Source organism: Callospermophilus lateralis, chromosome 1 (assembly GCF_048772815.1).
Source record: "Callospermophilus lateralis isolate mCalLat2 chromosome 1, mCalLat2.hap1, whole genome shotgun sequence".
Lineage (NCBI taxonomy): Eukaryota > Metazoa > Chordata > Mammalia > Rodentia > Sciuridae > Callospermophilus > Callospermophilus lateralis.
The window spans coordinates 103,080,038-103,103,409 of record NC_135305.1 but is presented as its reverse complement, the minus strand read 5'-3'; the positions used below and the strand labels follow the sequence as shown (position 1 = coordinate 103,103,409).

Genomic DNA, 23,372 nt, shown 5'->3' with positions numbered 1-23,372 from the left:
TACACTGAACTTCTAGAATCACTATTCAAGGTCGCATTCAATAATTATATCATCAGGACATTCTGGAAGTAATCAACTTTCTCCACTTGTACAAGACCACCAAGGTGACTGTTTTCTCCTTGCGGAGTTGGGGATGACATCAGAGGGAAGAGTCTATCTCTTGACAGCTGCAGTAGCTCTCACACAGGGTCCTCAAGGTCTATGGGAGCCCAGTGAATTTTCATGGAAAGTAAGGAATGCAGGGGAGTTGGGAGGGATTCCTCTTATCTATGTGAATGACTCATGTTAGGAGAAATGGGGACAACATGGATGATTCCAAATATAGATGCCCTGGAATCATCCCTTACTTTTTATTTCAATATTATGGAAACATATGTAGTCATATATTTACTTATGATACACTTATTTGTTGTAGGAAAATAAAAAAAAATTAGAAGCCATTTTAAAATCTAGCTTGTTTGGTATTTCAGTGAAAAACTCCATGTGAGTTCTTGCTTTATATAGATATAGTTCATACCCACTAATAATTCATCCTCAACCTACAGATCACATTATCAGAATCAAAACTCAAAAGTGGACAGAGACTGTCCAGCCTATAGATCAGCACTGGGAATTATCCTCTTCCCATGATCTAATCCTGCTAGCTTCTGCAGCCAACTTTACCATGCCTAATGGAAAGCAAGATGTTTGAGTCAAATATAAATCACCCAACAATCAGGAATGGACTATAAAACTTTATGTAGACATTCATAAAGGTTAGACAGTGTGAAGTATTATTTTTCTTTTGATAATACTTATTAAAGTGAGCGGAGAATAGTTTCTAGCAGATTCAGCTGGTAAGCGTTTGACACTAAACAGTAAGCATCAGTGGGGTTTACTGTCCCAGTAGTGACCAACACCAAGCCACTAGAAACGTGCTGTTTACCTCCTAATACATCACCTCTATCCAAGCACTTGCTATTTTCTCCATAAAATAAAAATATTTAAATGACAGCTATTTACCAGATCTCTGCTTAAGAGTTCTAACATTAAAAACATTGACTAAATAAACATGAAAAGAGGTTTATCAACATAAATGACCAAATTACTCTCTATGAAAAATTAAGGTTAAACAACAAACTGAAGGAAATTAGAAAATCGTTCAGACAACTCAGGGGGAGGGGGAAAGAAAGATACAAGGACATAAAAATGGTCATAGAAATTGATAACAAAATCATTAAACTCCCAAAAAGTAAATGAAAAAAAAAAAAGACATGAAGAGATAATTAACCAGGAAGAAATCTAAGGGATTCATGAGCACAGGAAAAAAAAAAAATCTTTAGTCTTTTATTATCCGAAATGAAAGTAAAACACAGCAACTGTCTTTTACCCTCTCACACTGACATAACTCTTTCTTAAAGTATAGTGTTGGGTAAATCAGGACTCTGATTCACTGTTGCTGATTATTGTATTATTGGCACAACCTCTGGATAAGGCACTTCATACACCAGGAGGCCATTCCTTATCCTGTCTTGATCTGGGCCTGCCAGCCATACTCTTTCCCTACCAATGCCACCACAAGCAGGGTACAGTCCTTCTCAAGAAGGAAGCAAACTATCTTAGGGAAAGAATCTGGGAATTGACATCCCTTTGACTTACCAATTGTGTTTTTTAAACATACCCTTTAACGTCTCAGTGCCTTCACCTCTTCCTGTATGTCATGAGATAATTAATTGGATCAAGCTATCTCTAAAGCATCTCCAGTTATTACACTGCATCATGCTGTTGATTGATAGGAATCAAATAAATAACAGAGAAGCTCCACATACCTATTCCTAATGTGCTGAGGGGAGCCGAGACACTGGAAGCGGCCGTTAACCATTATGGCCAGTCTGGTGCAAAGAGCTTCACACTCTTCCATGCTGGGAAGAAAAGGAAAAGAAAAGTAAAGGTGAGCCACACTTGAAAGAAAAAAGGCTTGATCCAAACTTTAAAAGTAAAAAGTGGACAAAAACACTATTACTGCAAATTATGTAATTCTTAAAATATAGACACCTCATGAAAACCAAACAAAATACTTTTAAGTGTCATAAGATTTATTTAGGTAGCCAAAAATATAATTTTAAAAAATTACTAGCATTTTCATGTACCAGGAAAAATAGTAATAAAATAAATAGGAAAGAACCATTTACCAATAGTACAAAATTACAAAATAAAAACAGTCTTAACAAAACAGATGTTTTATGAAGAGAAAAAATAAAGCTTTACTAACAGACATAAATAAAACCTTGACTCAATGAAAAAAAAAAAGAATGGCTATTTTTAAAATGAAGGAACTTTACAATATAAAAATCAGTAAAATGTAAAACAATACTAGCATAATATTAGTGTAAATATAAAATACTAATATAGTATGAAAGTAAGCTCATTATATTTAAGTATAAATATAAGTGTATAACATAAAATATAATGCTGTAATAATATTTAATATACAATTATGTTAGGTTATAGTGAAATTGAACTTTTTTTATCATGAATAAGTTATGAAGATTTAAAATTATATTTTTATAATTATATAAGTTACAAGTTTATATAATGATATGGATGCATTATAATGTCAATCAAAATTTTATCACTTTCCTTAGAAAAATTGAAAATAATTATAAAGTGTTTCTCCAAAATAAAAATGTTGAAAGAATTATGAGGAAAAGTGTTCCAGAAAACATTAATATTTGTTACACTGCTAAAATAAGTTAAATAAGGTAATACACTCAAAAATTACAAGGCCAATAGCATTAAAACAAAAGAGAGCCAAAATGAGCCACTAAAGCATGAAATGCACACATGATTTGAGGATGGGAGCAACTGTGTGAGCACTATAGCAATGGTGGAAACTGAGGGAGCCTTTGATGGATGTGGCAATGCAAAATCCCAAACTTCTAATAAGATGTCAGAAGACAGCAAACTGTTTTAAGAACAGAAACAAACAGGAACTGGGGTGTAGCTTAGTGGTAGAAGATTTGCCTAGCATGCATGAAGTCCAGGTTTCAAGCACCATCAAAAAAAAAAATTAAAAGAAAAATTGCCACAAACATAACAGGTAAGGATTGATAGACTTAAAATAAAAAGTCATATATGTTAGTTTAAAAAAACAAATCCAATGTATAAAAAGAAAAATATCATGTGGAAATGATTTTCAAAACTATTCATGGCCAATAATGTAGCAACAAATCATAAACTTAACCATTAAATCAAATGTTCTTAAAACTGTTTTCTAGCTAGAAAGGCATTCATCATGCATGCTTTTCTATGTTTAAGGATGAAAGTGCTTTTGTTCTCCATTGCATTCCAAATAAAAACAATGACTTGTGGGATTAGCAAAATCCTAGTTAAAGATATTCTCAGTAATTCTAAATAGGTCACCTCATATGCTGAGGTTGGAAGTAAAAATAGGCATAACTTTTTGAAAATCCATATGGAAATAAATCCTTTTCTATGAACTTGCCCCAGGAAACACAAAATATGAACATATGACAATTTATTTATAGTAGTAAAAATCTAGAAAAAAATACATGCTCTATAGTGAGATTTGTTATTTATTTCATGTAAACGAAAGATCATTCCGTGTGTTAGACATTAAAATGAAGTTCTCTAAAGTCAATGAATTTCATGAGTAAAGATATTGATACTTTAATGGCAAAATTACAATGCATATGAGGCGAATTGCACATGTGAAAGAGTTTTTCTTTCTAGAAAGAAAAAAATTGTAATATTCATACAAAAATGTATGGATATTACTATCTGAGAAGTGAAAAGTAAATGGTAGATCTTCTTTATTTCTTCTTTCTTTCCAATTTGGTATTATCCAAATTCTCTACAAGAAGCATGTGTTATTTCCATTGGTAGGCAGCAACTATAAAGCAATCTCTGATAGGGTCTGTGGATGTTCAGATCAAGACTATTTCACAGTTCTCTTACAGTTACATGTGGGCACACAGCAAATTCAGGCCAATGGAATGTGTATTTCTGGGTCATCTTGAAATAATGCAAGCCACTTGACCTGGGTATTGTCTTTTTCCACATCCCTTAAGTTGGGATGCAGACACAGTGCTGTAAGTCAATGTCAACCATGAGGACGAGGACAACTGGAAGATGGCTAAATGGCATGGCAGAAAGGTCATGATTTCTTGTTGGCCTTATAAAGCACAGCTTACCAGCAACTTAACAAAGTGAGGGGGAAATGTGTCTTGCCTGGGCCACTATGATTCAAAGTTTCTTTGTTATAATACCTTGACATAAAATCTAAGGAATATGTACTATGAACATTCCAAATATGCTTTACAATTTTTTTTTCTGGTCAATTATAGCTTTCTCTGTTTCTTTAATGAATTTTAATTTAAGACATTTTATCATTTTTATGACTATGTTGCAGGTTGACTATGAAGTCACTTTTGTGTTACTTCCTTAAACATAATTTGGACATGTGGGAATCCAAATAATACCAAATATGAATTAAATTCTCGTAATAGCACTTGGGTCATAGCTTAGTGGTACAGCGCTTGCCTGGCATGTGTGAGGAACCGGGCTCCATCCTCAGCACTATATAAAAATAAATAAAGGTATTGTGTCCATCTACAACTAAAAATATTTAAAAAGTGAATCCTCATGATATTTAATGACTAACAGTTTCAACTGACTAATTGACTAACAAATATTCTCTAAACATGTTGGATATCATAACATCTAAGCATAGAGGACAAAGATAGAGATTTTGATGATCTTCTACAGTAAGAAGAATACACAAAACTACTCAACAATGAAAGCAATCACTGGTAATTTACTCAAAAACAAACAAACAAACAAACAAAAATAACTCATCAAATTGTTTTCCTTAATGATTGGTTAGGTTGATTAGTACTGAAATATGTCTAGGTGATACAGAGACTTGTGTCCTTCATTTATCAGTGTTTGACATATGAGGAAAAACCAAAGTGGTTGTTCCTGTTTGGACTGATTTCCAGTCCTTTTAGTAAGTGACATGGCTCCCAGTTTCTTTCCCTCAGTTTCTTATCCCATGCTTCCCAAGAGGCTCAGGAGTAAGGAACAAGAGGCACTAAGAGGTGAACTCAAAGTTAAGAGGAAAGCTTTCCCACGGAGATACTTCTTTTCAACTAAAGCTGTCATTTTAGAATCACAGAATCAATCATAGGATTCTCTGTTCTTCACTTTCAGTGAGTAATTTAGATCTTTGTATTGTATGAATAGCAACAAATTTATAGAAATAAATTTGTGTATATGCATATGTATGTCATTAATGTGAAACCAAGTGAATAGGAGGATATAAAAGAGAAACTATAGTAATGCATATCTGTTTTGAGAACAGTCTACAATAATTATGTGTTATATGAGAAACAAAAATAATTTTATCTTTTCATTAGAAAGATAAAATTCTTAGAACCTGTGCTTGAACATCAAGACTCAGCCTCATGCCAGCAAACGAATATAGCAAAAGGGAGCTCAGAATTAACAGAGCAAATGGTCATTTTAAGCAAGAATATTTACATATTTTTTAAAAAAAGTGGATTTATCAAGTTTAATTTATTTTAATATAATTTTTTTTCTGAAGAGAAATAGAACAAAAACAAAACAAAAAAAGAAGTAGCAATTCTGACTGTGCACAAGTGAAGAAATTGTCAAATCCATTCCATGAAAAGCAACTATAATACTAGACAAAAATTTCAAAACAACCCTTTCAGAACACTGGGAATTGACCAAAGGCATGCAGCAATATGAGAAGTAGTTATGTCTAACAAATTGGTAAACTCAGAATGAGAAGAATTTGTGGCAGGCAAACCATGGGCTACTGAGTTCCCTCCCCAGCTTAAAAAACATGAAGCTACTAGCAGGAAAGGGTGGGCCATAAGTATCAGCAGCTTCTGCCATGGCTGAAGGGCAGGGACTCAGTTTGGACTATTGAGTGCAACACCCATGCCCAGTAACATAGCTGGTTTACATGACTATATTGGATCCAAGCAAACAGGAATGGCCAGCACGTCTAGGACCTGGGAGATGGCCTCCCAGGTACTAGAATTTTTGTGTCTGTGACATGCTTACAACCAATTGAGACCCTAGTGTGTGCAGTAGACACTGGAGATAGCCCTGGCTTTCCACATACTGCCTCTCAACCCAGAGCTATTGCATACATATAGGAGAGGCACAGAAGGACCCAAGGAAACTGTGACATGTTCAAGTTGTCACAAACTTATAATATTCCTGGCTATCAACACAGAGAACGTTTGGCAGAGGACAGAACATCTGTATTGTGTCAACCTGAGGTGGGTGAGAACTACCTCTGCTCAGTCACAGGATATCAAGGAACCTAGGCAAAAACAGAGGTGACTGTTATACAGCCAGTCTTGAAAAAGTAAAAGTAATTTTAAACACGAAATTTGAGCAGAGAAATCAGCTGCTAGTCACTGAAGGAGTAAGATTTTTTTCATAGACTTATCCCAGGCAAAGAAATCCAACAAATAAGTATTTAAAAAATGAAAGCTGACAACAGAGCAACTTTGGGAGTAGTTAAGAAGTCAGAGCAGCTACATTATCTAAAATGTCTAGTTTTCAATAAAAATGTAGGCACGCAAAGGAACAGGAAGTGATCCATATTCAGGGGTGTAAAACAAAAGCAGTCAATATAAATTTCTTGAACTCTTCCTCAATGTTAGAGTTAGGAGGAAAATTATCCAATGAAGAGGAAATATATATGTTCAAAGAACTAAAGAAAATGCTATTTAAAGAATTAAAGGACATATGACAATAAATGTAAGCAAATAGAGATTCTAAAGAAAATGAAAGTTATTAAAAGAACCAAAAAGAAACCTTTCAAGTGAAAAGTTCAGTAAATACAATGAAAAATTTGCTAAAGAGAATAACGTCAGATTCAAGATGGCAGAAGACTCTGTGAACTTACCGAGCCGCAAAAGTGATCTCATCTGAGAAAAGGACAAAACAGGATGGAAAGGAAATGAGCAAGAAACAGATTTGTGATAACAGAATCCCAACACATATGTAATGAAAAAACCAAAGGAGAGAAGAGATAGAAAGAGCTGGAAAAAAAATTTTTTTGAGTAAATAATGACCAAAAATTTTTCATGTTTTCTCTATGAAAAAAGTGCATAAGACTGGCAATGATATTGGTTACCATACAAGAATCTACAGATCTCTTTTTCTCATATTGTTTTAACTCATTTAAAAGATTTAAGGTTATCACAAAGTGATAATTATAACAGTTTTTTACTGGATATAGAGCACATGAAATGCAATATATATGATAATAGCACAAAGAGAGGGAGTGCAGCCAGGTTATGGCAAGGTTGTTTTACTGGAGGTAATTTAGTATTAATATGATAAAATTAAGGTAGAAACTCTAATTCCTAGAATACTCACTAAGAAAATAGCTCAAAAATAACTAGTTAAAATACCAAAGATACTATACTGGAAATTATTTAGTATATAAATGTCAAATAGGAACAAAGATTAAAAAAGCAAAGAAGATACGTAAACAATGAATAGCAAAATGGTTAATGTAACTTCCACCATACCTATAATTATGTTAAATGTTAAATCATCTAAACATCTCACTCAAAAGGCAGAGACTGTCAGATTGGAAAAATAGCAAGATTAACTGTACCATTTGCAGAAAACATCCTTTCTATTCAAAAACACAATCATTTGAAAGTAAAAAGGTTTTGAATATACATAGATATGTCATACACACAGTAAGCCAAAGACAGTAGTAGCAGTGAAACCATTGGATAAAACAGACTTTAAGACAATAAAAAAATGCAATGAGGGATAAAAAAGGACATTTCTTAATAAGAGGGTAAAAATATTTGGAAGATAACATTTAAGAGTACTTATTCATCTAATCACAGCTTCAAAATATACAAAGAAAAAACTGACAGACTGTAAAGGAGGAAAAGCCAGTAATACATTAAGATCTCAATATTTCACTCTCAATACTATTAGAACACCAAGGCAAAACACCCACAATAAAACAGAATTCTCAACACTAACCCTAACTGGCCCAATCACAGAACACACATTCCTTCCCACTAAGGACCATTTCATTCCCTAGGACAGGCTGCAGGCTAGGCCATGTGCAGAAACTACTGCTGTGTGGCCAGATCCAGCCTGCCGCCTTATTCATTTAGGTTTTACTGGAATACAATCACATTTACTTACCTAATGTCTGGAGCGGCTTTCATACTACAACAGCAGAGCTTTATTTGCAGTAGACTATATGATTTGCAAAACAAAAAAGAATGTATTATCTGTTGCTTCACAGACAAAACAAATTATAACCTCTATGGCGGGCCTTTAAAGACTCCTTACCCATTTAAAAGAATGGAAATTACAAAAAAGAAGTATTTCCTCTGATCACAACAGAATTAAATTTAAAATGAGCCACAGAAAGAATTTTCAAGTGAATGAAAAATTTTGTAACAGAAACAGCTGAAGGGCTTCTCCTGCATGTTTCACGACTTTATAAAAGACACTATACTCAAGACAGAATTAGATGTGGGACCAGTGGCACATACCTGTAAGTTCCAGCAACTTGGGAAGCTGAGGTAGGAGGATCACAAATTCACAGCCAGCCTCAGCAACTTAGTGAGGCCCTAGGCAACTTAGCGAGAACCTGCCTCAATATATATATATATATATATATAAATAAATATATGGATAGGGATGTTGCTCAGTGGTGAAGCTTCCCTGGGTTCAATCCCCAGTACCAAAAAAGAATTATACTGGTGAGAGGATAGGCATATATGTCAATGGATAATAATTGAGTCCAGAAATAAATCTATATAATTATGGTCAACTAATTTTCAATAAATGTACCATGATAATTCAATGGACAAAGGATAGTCTTTACAAAAATAGAGCTGAAATAATTAGATATCTACATGCATAAAAGTAAATTTGGACTCATTTCCTCTTATTATATGCAAAAAAAATTAGCTTAAAATATATCAAAGACTTTTTAAAGCTAAAACCCTTAATATTCTTAGTAGAAAAGATAGGAGGAACATTTTCATGACTTGAGAACAAAGAGTTCTTAGATGTATCACCCAAAATGCAAGCCAAACAAAAATGAAAAATTAGACTTAATAAAAAATGTTTATAATTTTTTCTCATTGGAAATGTAAACAACACTAGCAATCATATATACAGCAAGGGATTTATATTCAGAATATAATGTCCAATAGGTATGCAGGTAGGTAGATAGGTAGGTAGTTAGGTAGATAGAGGTAAAACCTCTTACAAGTAAAAAATACAGACAGAAAACATAATTATAAGTGGCAGATTCTTACAAAACTAAATGTACTCTTACTATATGATGCAAGCACACTTCTTGGTATTACCTCCAAAAGATGAAAAAGTTTACATACAAAAATCTGCACATGGATGTTTAAAACAGTTCACATATAATTGCCAAATCTTGGAAGTTATTGTAGTATTCTTCAGTGAGTGAATGCAGAAATAAACTGGTACATCCAGACTACAGAACTTTATTCAGAGTTTAAAGGAAATGAGCTGTCAAACCATGAAAAGACGTGGGGGGAAACAAAAGAAGCCAGTCTAAAAAGATTACAATCCTGCATGATTCCAACTATATGTCACACAGGGAAAGAAAACTATGGAAATGGTTTTAAAAAAAAAAGTTACTGGTTGCCAGAAAGGAGAGATGAATTGGTAAAGCACAGTTAATTTTTTGGGCAGTGAAATATTCTCTATGGTGTTTTAATAGTGAAAACATTATTATATATTTTTTCTAAATCCACAAAATGTCCAACACCAAGGATAATGTCAGCTATGGATTTTGGATGATAATGTTGCATTGATGCAAGTATACATTAATTGTAACAAACATACCAGTGTCATGGAGCATACTGATAAATGGGAGAGGGTCATAAAGGAAATCTTTGTACCATCCTCTCAATTTTGCTGTGAACCTAAACCTATTCTAATTTCTAATTTTTTTTTTTTTTTTGGTACTGGGAATTGAACTCAGGGGGCATTTAACCTTTGAGTCACATCCCCAGCCCTATTTTGTATTTTTTATTTAGAGACAGGGTCTGAGTTGCTTACTGCCTCACCATTGTGGAGGCTGGCTTTGAACTCGTGATCCTCCTGTCTCATCATCCGGAGCTGCTGGGATTAAAGGCATGCTCCACCATGCCTATCTCTCTCTATTTTTTTTTAATGGGGGAAATTTTTTAATAGATATTTTACCAAATAATGAGTACAAACAACCAATAAGCACATTCAAAGATCCTTAATCCAATTAGTTTGTTTCTTAAAGTAGTAAACACAATTTACCATTTGACCCTTCTATTCAATTTTTCCGACTCTATCCAAGAAAAATAAAGATATTTATTTATATATACAAAGACATTTACCAGATTATATGCATAATTTTATTCATAATAATCAAAATTGGAAACAATTCAAATATTCATCAACTGGTGTGTGAATACATGAAAGTGGTCTAATTATACCATGGAATGCTATTTAGCAATGAAAAGGAGTGAATTATTGATATATGCTGCAACATGCATAAGCTTTAAAAACATTATAGTAAGTGAAGGAATGCAGATACAAAAGCCTACACATCATACAATTCCACTAATATGAAATATCTAGAAAAGGCAAATTATAGACAGAAATCAGATCAAAGATTTCCTAGGTTTGGGATTTTGAATGAAGGAAAATGTAGTAAAATCTTTAGAATATGAGGAAAAGATTCACTCATACATTGCTGGTGGGATTGCAAATTGTGCAACCATTCTGGAAAGCAGTATGAATGAAGATTCCTCAGAAAACCCAGAATGGAACCATCATTTGACCCAGTTATCCCACTAGTTGGTATATACCCAAAGGACTTAAAATCAGCATACTATAGTGACATGGCCACATCAATTTTTATAGAAACTCAATTCACAATAGCAAAGCTATGCAGCCAACCTAAGCTATGCAACCAACTTGAGCAGATGAGTGGATAAAGAAAATGTGGTATATATACACATGGAATATTACTCATCCAGAAAGAAGAAAGAAATATGGCATCTTCCAGTAAATGAATGGAACTGGAGACTATCATGACAAATGAAATAAGTCTGTCCCCAAAAACCAAAGGCTGAATATTCTCTCTGATATGTGGATGCTAAAATACAATGAGAGTCAGTGTGGGAGGGGGATTAGAAGTTCATTGGGTTACACAAAGGTGAATAAAAGGAAGGAAGGGGTATAGGAATAGGAAAAACAGTAGAATGAATTGGATAACTTTCCTTTGTTCATATATGAATACATGACAAGTATAACTCCACATCATGTACAACTGCAAGAATAGGATCCTAATTAGAATAAGTTATACTCAATGTATGTTTAATATGTCAAAATACAATATACTATAATGTGTATCTAAAAAGAACACATTAAAAAAAAAAAAAACGAGAGAAAGAAGATCAGGTGTGATGGCATAGGCCTGTAATCCCAGTAGCTTGGGAGACTGAGACAGGAGGATCTCGAATTCAAAGCCAGCCTCAGCAAAAGCAAGGCCTTAAGCAACTCAGTGAGACCCTGTGTCTAAGTAAAATACAAAATAGGGCTGAGGATATGGCTCAGTGGCCAAGTGCCCCTGAGTTCAATCCCTAGCACCTCCCCGAAAAGAAAGGAAAAAAAAAAAAAAAAAACCTCATATCCTTAACCATTCTTGATACTTGATTCACAGAGTATTTTATTTAAGCTTGGGCAGGGAGAGGGGGCAAGACTAAGCTTTAAAGCCCAATCTCCATTGTATCTTCAGTATATTTTTAGCCACCTCATAATACTTACTCTCCAGGTACTGGTTTTTTGAACTCTATGTTTGTATGGCCATGAGGCCTAGAACAACATCTAATAAAATTAGAAAGAGGTAATGGTTGAGAATTGAGTAACACAATTAAATCCGTAATGAGTAAAATATTAGACCAGATTTAGTAACATGTTAAGTTTTCCTTTCAGATAATTCTACCTACTAGAGTATGAGGTCTTGGATAGAAAGGAGCTGGGAACCCTTGGGAATTACTGAGGGAGTCCATCACTCATCCCTGACCAGCAGTAATGGACCACGCCAGGGTGTGGTTTGTGGCTACCAAACTTCAGGCTCAAACTCCAGCTCTCCCACGGGCTCCTGTGGCCTTAGTTATGTTACACGATCTCCCTCTGGTTCAATCTCTTATGCTACATAACGGGGACCATCAACAATATCAACCTCACAGTGTTAAGATGAAGGAACTTCTGTGTGTGGTGCTGGCTGGAGGTGGATATCTTCCCCTCACTATTGTTTGTTACTCATATTTGCTCAGGAAATAGCCTCAGGAGGGGGCTCGGCTCACCTGTGGGAAGTCAGCACCACAGCGCAGCCTTCCTGCGCCTCTTTCATTATTGTTTGCCACAGGTATCTTTTAGAAGAAGGATCCATTCCAGAGCTGGGCTCATCCTAGAGGAAAGAAAACACACAATGATATTAATCTGATGAATGCACGTATGAATATACACTATCACCTGAGGCCAGGTGCTGGTTATGAGGAAAGAAATCCCTTCTCTGATGGTCGCAGGTACCTCTCCATCAGCTCATCTGCATTCTGCTCAACAAAGCCAAGATAATGGGGAAAGGAGTGGAGTGCACTCATGCAGGATGCTACTTAAGAGGCCCACTTCTTTCTCATCTCCCCTAAATTACTGAGGTGATTGACACAGCTGAGATACTGGAAGAGACTGGAAGTAGGGAAGAGAGGCCGTGGGCCATTGTAACCACTCTGGGAATTCCACCAGAAAGCCTGCTCCTATGCCACTTGGAAGGTCTCTCTATAGAGTCCTTCACACCGGTACACAGGTACACAAGCACTCTGAATGCCTCACTTTGCCTTCACTTTGCCTTTCCTAGTGGCCCCTTGAAAGGACCCCCAATAGGGCAGGTATAGGCATGTCACATAAGCCACCAGCACAGTTTTTAAAGAGTTAGGAGAAAGCACACAAGCTCAAGCATTTCAGGGCATTGCCCTAGAGGGCAAATGGGAAGCTCTCAGCAGCTGGCATGAGATTCCACTGTGGGAGGGACAAAGGCATATAATCCTAAGAATTCCCCTCCCCCATCCTGAGTGATCAAGGAGTGTGCAGTGTGCACGCCTATAGAAACGGTCTAAGAGAGCCTCAGAATGCACCCCCTAACTGACAGGGGAAAGTGTTTATCTCCCAAAGAGAGCCATTAAAGACTGTGAAAACAGAAGAAATGCAAGACTTTAAGCAACACAGAGGAAGAGGTGGAGGAGGAGGAAGAGGAGGATGACCAAGAGGGCATACAGGAGGAGGAGGAGGAGAAAGAATCACGACACAACTGAAGAACACAATGTTTCTGTGTTCTTATGATGGATTCCAATAGCTGATTTCATTGAACTGCAGATCTAAGAATCTCCAGACACAAAACCGAAAATAATCACCTTGAAGAAATTCAGTGAGTTATAAAGGGAATATAAATAGAGAATGCAATAAAATCAGAAAAACAACACATGAACAAGTTCAAAAAGAGAAGTCATGTGAAAAGAACCAAGTGGAAATCCTGGAGCAGAAAATTGTGATGAATAAAATGAAAATGTAAGAGTGTCAACCGCCAATTTGATCAAGTAAATGGGAGAATCAGGAAATGTGAACACAGGTTGTGTAAAATTGTTCAGTCAGAGGAGGAAAAAAAATTGAAAAGGAATGAAGAAAACTGACAGGATATTATACAAAACCCCTGTGAATATTTGTATCATGGCATTTATGGAGAAAATGTAGCCCTTATATACTGTTGGTGGGAATGTAAATTAGTAAGCCATTATGGGGCTTCCTCAAAATAAAAATAGAACTATTATATGATCCAAAAAATTCCATTACTTTAAATACACAAAAAGGAAAAAAAAAAAGGAAATCAGTATATCAAAGAGTAAAAAAACATGCACTCCCATGTTTATTGCAGTACTATACACATTAACCAATATATGGGATCAATAGAAGTATCCATCAATAGATAAGTAGATAAAAACAAGGCATGTACACACACCAGTACATTATTCAGAAATAAAAAAGAATGGAATTCTATCACTTGTGACAACATGGAAGAAGCTAGGGGATGCTATGTTAAGTGAAATAAGCAAGGCACATAAAGAGAAAAAAAACACGCTGTCATGAGTGTGTATGTGTGTGTATGCGTGCATGTGTATATAATAAACATTATTCCTTCTTAAAAAGAAGGGAACTCTCAGTTTCCAGCAACATATGTATAGTGTTGGGGGATGTTTTACTAAGTGAGATAAGGTAGACATGAAAGGATAACCACTTTATGATCACACATGTACCATCTAGAAAAGTCAAATGTGTATAAACAGATTACAATAGTAGTTCCCAAGATTGAGCATGATGGGAAGGTAGGCAGGTGGGGCATGGTTGGAGGAGGTAGGTCACCGAGAGCATGCTTTTGGGGACTCCATATTGTCCCAAGCCCTTTTATCTCTGCTTCTTGGCTGCCAGAAGATGAAAAGCCTTCCTCTGCTGAGTACTTCTACCATGATGTTCTGCCTTATCTCATGCCCAGAGCAATGGGGCCCACTGACCACAAACAGAAACTTCTAAAACCATGAGCAAAATAAATCTTTCTTCCTCTTAGCTGTTTTTCTCAAGTCTTTGTCACAATGACAAAACACTAACACATATGGAATTGATAATTCTGGAGATATAATATGCAGCATAGGAGTTCTATGATTTGAATTTTTTGTCTCCTTGATCCCCAATACAACAGTATTGGGAAGCATGGCTTTTGAGAGGTGATTGAGTTAGGAAGTCTTCCCATTCATGATTAGTAAAAGGTGCCCTTACGGAGGGCTTACACAGCATTTCTGGAGGATACTTAGTTTAAGGTGCCATCTTGGAGGCAGATACAGGACCTTCACTGACCCCCAAATCTGATGGTACCTTGGTCCTGTACTTCCAGCCTTCAGGACTATAAAAAATATATTTCTTTTCTTTATAAGGTTACCCAGTCCATGATATATTGTTACAGTAGCACAAATGGACTAACAGGGACTGTAGGTAACAATGCTGTATTGTTCATTTGAAATTTGCTAAGACATTTCATCTCATGTTTTCTTATCACTAGCTGAAAAAAAGGGTCACTATGTGAGGTGCTTGATATATAAATTAGTTTGATTGTGGTAACCATTTCACAGTGTGTGTATCAAAACATTATACTGTACACTTTACATATATACAATTTTTACTTGTCAATGATGACTCCTTAAAAATAGGGGGTTGGGGATATGTTTTCGCATTAGCCCAATTCCCTTCACAATCTGCTTAGGTAAGCCAACCTTAAGGTCTCTAAAATAAATCCTGCACCTCCATAAACTTTTAGAATGATATCTCCTGAAAAGAGATATGATAGTAGAAAAAGGCTTCATTTATTTAGCAACATCAAATAAATTGGAATTTCTTGGAACCTGAAGCTTTCTCCTTCAATAAACTCCAAAACACTTGCTATCTGAACCATTTTGGAGAGAAATCTTGCCTAGCTATATAATGCATTTCTGGGTTTTCTGTAGTCCGGGAGCACTGAACACATTTTTCTTAAGAGCTGTGGGTCATCAACTTCCTCCGAAATGGGGGGAAAAAAAGAAAAAAAAAAAAACATAAGGGAAGTGTTGGAGAAAAGTCACTGAACAGGAAAATAAACACCTGGCTTTTTCTACAAATCAAGTGCTATGGGTGTACTACTTACAATAGTAAGTAAATAATATAGTCCTACATCGTTCAGTAAAAGGGTTGGGTGGTTGATTTTTAATTTTCCGGATTGTCACTGTGGCATGAGTTCCAAGAGCCCTTCCTTGTCTCTCAGCGGAGAACTTCAAAACCATCGTTTGAAACTGATGCTCTGAACAGTCACCATCATCACAGTTACTAAACACTAATGTAGATTTATTATGCACAAGGCATTTGGGCTGTGCACTTCATGTGGATTATATCAGACAAGGAGGAAACAGGCTTAGAACATGCAAAGTCATATGTTATAGAACTGCAAAAGCAAAATCCACACCAGTTCACTAGGACTCCAGGGTCCTCACCTGGCCACTGTGCCAGAGTCCTGGACATTCAATGGGAATGAGAGCAGGGAAGAGAAAAGAAGAGAAAGCTGAGACCTGTCATCCGTCAAGAGCACAACCATACAGCAGATCCCCTTCATCTGACTGAGGAGATGCTCTGTTCCAGGATGAGCACAGAGACATCCTCCAGGAGGAGCTAAGGCTCAGACTGTCTCACCTTGAGAGGATAATGCCATTCGGGAACTGCAGAATGGTGAAATTGTTAACTTGTATTATCTGGTTTCAGAATATAAAATTATGCATTAGTCCTTGATTTTGGATTTTTCAATAGCAAACTAAGATGAATTAAAACAACACTCAGGTGAGTTTCCAAAGGACAATAAATGACAGGACCACATTGTTCAGCATGGACTTTCTGAATCCCCAGTAACTCTCCCACTGAAAGGCTGTTTTCATCTGGCAAACAAGAACAGAAAAGAGAATCTGCTTTATTTCCTATATTCTTTAACACTCATCAGACAGTCTGCCAAAGTGCAGCCCTGAGGTGAACATTAGTGATTAGAATCTAATCTATACCATAAGAACAATATTCTACTTACTGTTTGAATGGCATCACGTATAGCTAGAGCTATTTTTGAAATGTAAGGCAATTGGCTCTATTTCTGGGCAGTATCACCTCCAACTAATGCTTTGAATTAATTTAGAATTGATTGCAGTTCCCAGATGGATTACAGAATGCTTTGTCTCAAGGCCATAGCTCATGCTATACCTTTTCTGGAACTCTCTTCCCTCCCTTCCATATCCATCAGGCATCTATGTGTTAGCCAGTTTTTCATCATTATAACAACTACTTGAGATAAACAACTTATGAAGAGAAAGCATTTATTTTGTTTCACAATTTTGAAGGTTCTAGATAATAACTGGTTGGCACTGCTGCTTCTGGGGCTGCAACCAGGCAATATGTCTTGGCAGGAACATTTGGTGAAGCAAAACTGCTCACCTCATGGTTAGGAAGCAATAAAGAAGAAGGGTCCAAGGTCTTACTATCTCTTTGAGGGCAGCTCTCGATGACCTAAAGACTTTTCACTAGGCCCCACCTCCTAAAGGTTCTACCAACTACCAATCACAGCATGGGGTGGGCCAAAGCTTTAACACATGGGCTTTTGGGGAATCTGCATCTAAATTATAGCAATCCCTCACATCCATCCTCATGATTTACCATAGATATATGTCATTACAGTTATGATGAACATATATCATCTGGTAGAAAAAGACTTAAAAGCATTGTGCTAGAGGAAAAATACCTATTGATTTTTCAGATTAGAAGTGAATTCTATTTTTTTTAATATAATTTTAATGTTATAATTTGATTGACAACTGGGTTTGGGGGTCAGTGGCAAAGTGCTTGCCTTGCACGTGTAAGGCACTGGGTTTGAGCCTCAACACCACATAAAAATAAATAAATAATAAAGGTATGTGTCCATCTACAAGTAAAAAAAAACATTTAAAATTTTTTTTATTGAATTTGACAAGGGTAAGTGAATTTACCCAAAGATACACGTCTTATTTCTATATAAGTCTAGAATGTTTGGGAAATGCTGAGTTAGGGCAGAACATTAGTTTGTAAAATCAGTGTTGTGAATTCTGAAGTTATTTCCTTCAAGAATTCTATTTAGTTAAACTAAGTTTACAAGTACACGTGCAATGGGCATCTCATTTCAAGACAATGACATATTACTGATATTTCCACTACTCACCAATAAAAGAATGTCAGGTCTCCCCACCAGGGCCAGGGCTGTGGAGAGCTTCCGCTTGGTTCCCCCACTGTAGGTGGCCACAGGTTTCTCCACATGGGCTTCCAGGTGCAGGCGCCTCACAAGGTCTCCAGCCACCTGGAAGAGAGGAGCCGTTGGTGAGCATGCCACCCCTCACCATGCCACCAGACACCAGGTCTCAGCCCTAAACTCCTGCTCCTTCTTCCCACCACCCCTGTCCACCCCTCACATGGATGGTCAAGTACATTCCCTGGACCACTCTCCTTCATGATATAGGGAGAAATTGAGAAGGAACAGAGGGGTATCTTCTGTGCCTGCAGATTTCTGACTGATCCCCAAAACCCCTGGGTCTGGAGCTAGGAAAATAGTAGGCAAGAAACAGACTTAGTTCTGAGTCCAGACTAATGTCCACATTAAGGCCAGCAGAAAGAAGGTAAACCAAAATGAACACCGAGATGGAATTGGACAGGAATGAAACCAAGACAGTGAACTGTCAAAAAACCTCATGGGAGGAAAGAACTGAGAGGACTTTTCAATATTAGCACAAACAAAGAAATATCCACTGTACATTAAGAAACCATTGATAAGAGTTTGCACACTCAAGAGTTCAGTATCTAGAGGTGGGGGAAAGAATGGGGAGTACTTTGTTCCCAACTTCTGGGAACCATTTTAGCAAGTAATAAGGATGGTGATTTCATTCCCCAAAGCTCCACTCTTGTCCACAGGGGAATTTTGACTCTCCTGGGACCCCATGCACACAGCTTCTCTGTCTCTCCTCTCTTTCAATCTGCCCTCTTTTCACACACCCTTGAAAATCCAATTCATCTCGTCTCTCCTCCGCATGAATATTGATCCCCTATTGCAGGGTCACATGCATCTCACAACACTTAAGTCAGCACTTCCCACTGTAATTGGCACCATAGTCTATGATGTTTCCAGTTCCATCATCTCCTGTACTAGGAGCCAAACTGGGCAATTTTTTCCCCAATTGTGCATAATTTAAAATGTTGCAGTTTTATTTGACTCTCGTGACCATAATGATATTAATTTAAATATTAATATAGATTCAGTTTTAGACATTACTGTCGGGGGGCCGCCATGAACAAGAGCTGAGCGTGTAGGAGCTGAGCACGTGCCCTTAGCCTTGATAATGAAGGTGTGGACCTGGCTTCTGCTCCCAGCACCAAAGCAGGCAGACCTCACTTTTGCTCGCAAGGGAGTGCAGCTCTGGGAGTGGGCGTCACCCAATGGGACTGGGCTATACCCCTTGCCCCTGTTTGCTGGAACACAATCCCTTGCCTTGTTTGGGTGGAACATTCTTGAATGGCTTCTCCCCAATAAATAGGAGGGTTTCAGGCATGCTCGCTCTCTTTTGCCTGCCTCTCTTGCCTCCTTTGTGGGAGCTGAGGTTGAGGAGCTGTTACTGAACTCCCCCAAAAGATTTTTTCTGTCTCTGTGTGGTTATTTATTAGCCAGCCCAATTCACTTGGAGTGACCCTTACTGAATCAATCACGTGTCGTAGCACATTACACAGCCAAACTGGCCAGTATCATGGGTTTTTTTTGTTGTTGTTTTTGTTTTTTTGTTTTTTCACTCAGCTCCTCCTCCTGGTTTTAGGTACTCAACACAATCAGAGAAACTTCTCTGAAAGTATGGTCTTCCAATATCATACCTTAATTCAAATTTAGGAAAAGAGGAAAACTTCAATAGGAATATGAAGATAAGTTAATACTTGTGTGTCCTAAATAGCTTGTAAAATTTAGCTTTCCTCTAATGAATATATATTTATTGGTAAACATAAAAATGATGATAAATGGATAAGATGATGATATTCAGAGGCTTTAAAATATAACAGTGCTGTAAATACTTCCCAATAAAAACTTTCACACAAATTTACTCTATTTTTTTATTTGTATAATCTCTGAATAATTTAGAAGTTGAACTAAAAAGCTTCAGAACTGATCTTGTGTTCAAATAGCATAAGTCGAGAAAACAGACTTCCAGGCCCAAAGGATTCATGAAGAAGCAATCTCGTATCTCCAGCTATCTGCCCAAGAAAGTGAACTCAAGGCCAATTGCTTGTTCTTAGGAAAACAGGCTACTTGTTGTCTCCAGGTTGTTTTATATAAACAAACTATCTTTTTCCTAGCATCATTCAGCCCACCTGATCAATTAACATAAACTGAATAAAATTTAAATGAATAAAAATTCAAATAGAACACTTTACTCAAAATAATCAAACACAAATATTAATGAAGTGTCATATGAATAAAGAGACACATGCCTGACACTGCAGGAACTAGAGCAATGACAGTGGTGCTAATGGATTCACCCAAAATTGCCCCAGAAAGCAACCATCAAGAAGTATAAGTTGAGTCCTGGGAAAAACATCCTATGAATGATGAAAGGAAGGGAACACAGGAGGATCCCCACCAAGGAAGCTTTTGTCCCCACAAGGAGGCCTAGGAGCATTGCAGAAATTGTTTAAAAAGTTTGTCTTTTGGAAAAAAGCAAATGTTAACAGCTCTAAGGCTAGCAGCAAAAACACACGGGGAAAAATTGGGTGATTTTTTTTTTTTCCAAACCATAAAAGTCAACAAAATAATGAAAAATATGATGTATTTAATTAGACAGTTTTTAATTTACTCTCATCATTATAAAGATCAGCAATAAATGAAAGCTGATGGACAAATAAAGTAAAATATAATAATAAAAATGTGGCTTTGTAGAAATATACCTCAGACTAATTAGAGAAATGTTGAATAAATTCATCAAGCTATTTTAGCTTTTTTTTTTTTTAATGAAACCAGGCAAAGTATGGCATTTTTTCCAATATCACAAAATCTTAAATGCTGCAGTCTCCAAATCCTCAATCAGTTGACCACAGCAAAGATTCCAGAAGAGACAGGAACAAATGTATCAGTTTGATCTAATGCTCTCTAAACGTTACATTTTCAGAAAATAACTGAAAATGGCCTAATAAGAAGTATTTCGTTGCCGTCTTTCTGCACTCTGCACCGCTATCAAAATAATGGCAAACATAATGTCCTAGCAATCAAGGCTGGCAAAATACTACCTAAGGCCCAAAATGTCACAGGTTACAGAATCTGTTATTCTCCCCCCAAAAAACAAAATGTCATAAGTTATACAGTCTGTTATTTTTTCTCCCAGAAAACTCTAGATATAGTATCTTACTTAAGGCAAAAGATCAGGGTTTATTTGTCTTTATATTCCCCATGTCTCCATCACACTTGCCACATGGTAGGGCTTTTATCACTGGAGCCAAAATAGATTGCCCAGAAAATATTAAACAATTGTTGAATTCCAAGGCTAGAAGTGATTCACTAGCAAATAGGAGGATCACTTCAAAATTTCACGTAAGATTAAAATAAGTAAGAAGAGACTTTTAGATAGAAATTATTATTTTCTCAGCCTCCCTTTGCAGATGACCTTTACTCTTTCATCCCCCTGTCTTGTGACTTCTAGCTCATTCTTGTAAAACTATGAATGGAAAAAAAAAACTCAAGACAAATGCATGGCTATAGAGGATGCTGAGAAGCCACACACAGTATGTGTTTTTCCTGGAAAGAATTTGTGCGTATTCACAAAAAATAAAATTGGTAAAGACTCTACGTATTCAATCCCAGGGAAAACTAAAATGGAAATCTGCTACATCTCATCCTAATTCAAAGTTTTGCTCAATTGCTTGGCTTTGATATTAGCCCTGAAATTACCCACCCCCATTAACGCCTCTCACAGGCTTTCTTTCTCTAGCATCCCAGACATGGTAGTCCTTGTCTCCTGAATCATTTGATTGTAACTTAATATAAAATTCTTTACCAGGTTAATTGAATTCAGACTCAAATATGTACACCATACAAAATGTGCATAATGAAAGACAGAGAAAATTGGAAATCATGACTTCAACCCGTGGGACCCGAATTCAAGCTGAAGGAAGAGTTACCTTTTACTTGCCTTCCTGGACTTGTGAAGGTTTTCAGGAGTGAGGGATGTGACTGTAAGAAAAATGACCAGCTAGCTGGAGTCTAGGTGGGCTGGGGGGCCTGAAACATGGATCAAGTTTAGCACAGGGTTTGGGCTCTGAGGGTTGTAGGGAAGAAGTTGGGGTGTGAGGCTGATCTAGGGGACTTTCAGCAAGCATAGGATGATGTCCTTGAATCAAAAAGACCCAAGGTGGCTGTCCATGTTGCCATGAACAATAGATGGAGCCTAGAGAAAATGAACAACATGCACTGCAGATGAGCTAAAAAGAATAAAAAAACAAACAAAAATCTCATGTTTATATGTCTGTGTCCTGAAAGCTTGGAGGGGAGGTGCACATGGGGTCCCAACCTGAGCCAGTGGAAGATAAATCAACTATGCAAAGCTCAGGGTTAGAGGAGCCATGCAGTAAACCCATGTGATTTCCACTCCCTTGACCACTCCAATGAATAAAATGTAAGACTGAGCTGTTGGTAGCACAAGGAATTTCATTTTATATCACTAGCAACCAGAATGCACTAAGGATCAGGGTAGGGTCTTAATGAACATGTACTCTGGAACTGGTTTACATAATTTCAAAACAAAACTCTGCCACAAGCTATACAGGTAACTTGCATAAGTGCTCTGTGCCTCAGTTTCTCTATTTACAAAATGAGGAGTGATCCTGTTATCTACTTTACATGTTGACTGTAAAATACTGTAAAAACATTACCTAGAAAAGAATAAATACTGAAATACAGTTGTGCATTGCTTATCAACAAGACACTTTCTAAGAAGTGGATTGTTAGAAAATTTCATCAGATGAACTCTTTAGAGTTTATTTACACAAACTTAGATAGTATAGCTCAATCACTTGATAGGGCCTCTTAATGCAATCAAGACTCAGTAATCACAAGATGTTTGAGGCTTTTGCTGGTGTCACGTGGCATGTCGCCTTATAGTAAACTGTTTTTTGTAAATGGGAGTATACGCTAATCATAAAAACATTATGTAGTAAGTATATAAATCAGTAACAGTCATTTATTATCAACTGTTTTTTGTTTTGTATCCTTGTGTTACAAAAAAAAAATTTTATGTGGCTGACAGTGCGGGTATGTATACCAGCACCACCACAAACATGTGTGATGCATTGTGTTACCATATTATGATGGCTGTAATGTCACTAAGTGATAGGAATTTTTCAGTTCTATTATATTAGGGGACTTCCATCACATACATGGTCTGTGGTTGACTAGAACTTTAATAATAAAGTTATTATATATAAACAGTGCATGACTGCATTAGCTACAATGGTTATTTTCTGTTATTTTATAATAATTCCCTCTGGTCATCTTGTGCTAAGTATTTCAGAGCACATTTACCCATTCTTTATGATTTGTATGTAGAAATGTCCTCCCACCCCTAAGTTCACATGTTAAGCTATGCAGTGATATTCAG

General features: G+C 36.6%; 1 protein-coding gene across 1 annotated transcript in view; it reads right to left on the bottom strand.

Annotated features, from left to right (window-relative positions):
• The window catches only part of Abca13 (ATP binding cassette subfamily A member 13), a 427,810-nt gene that overhangs the window by 40,574 nt on the left and 363,864 nt on the right, over positions 1-23,372 (bottom strand). The window contains exons 57-59 of the mRNA XM_076864534.2: positions 17,915-18,049; positions 12,420-12,523; positions 1,809-1,901 (exon numbers count right to left, since the gene is read on the bottom strand). Coding sequence (XP_076720649.2) covers positions 1,809-1,901; positions 12,420-12,523; positions 17,915-18,049 — 332 coding nt within the window. The remainder of the gene's footprint in view (positions 1-1,808; positions 1,902-12,419; positions 12,524-17,914; positions 18,050-23,372) is intronic.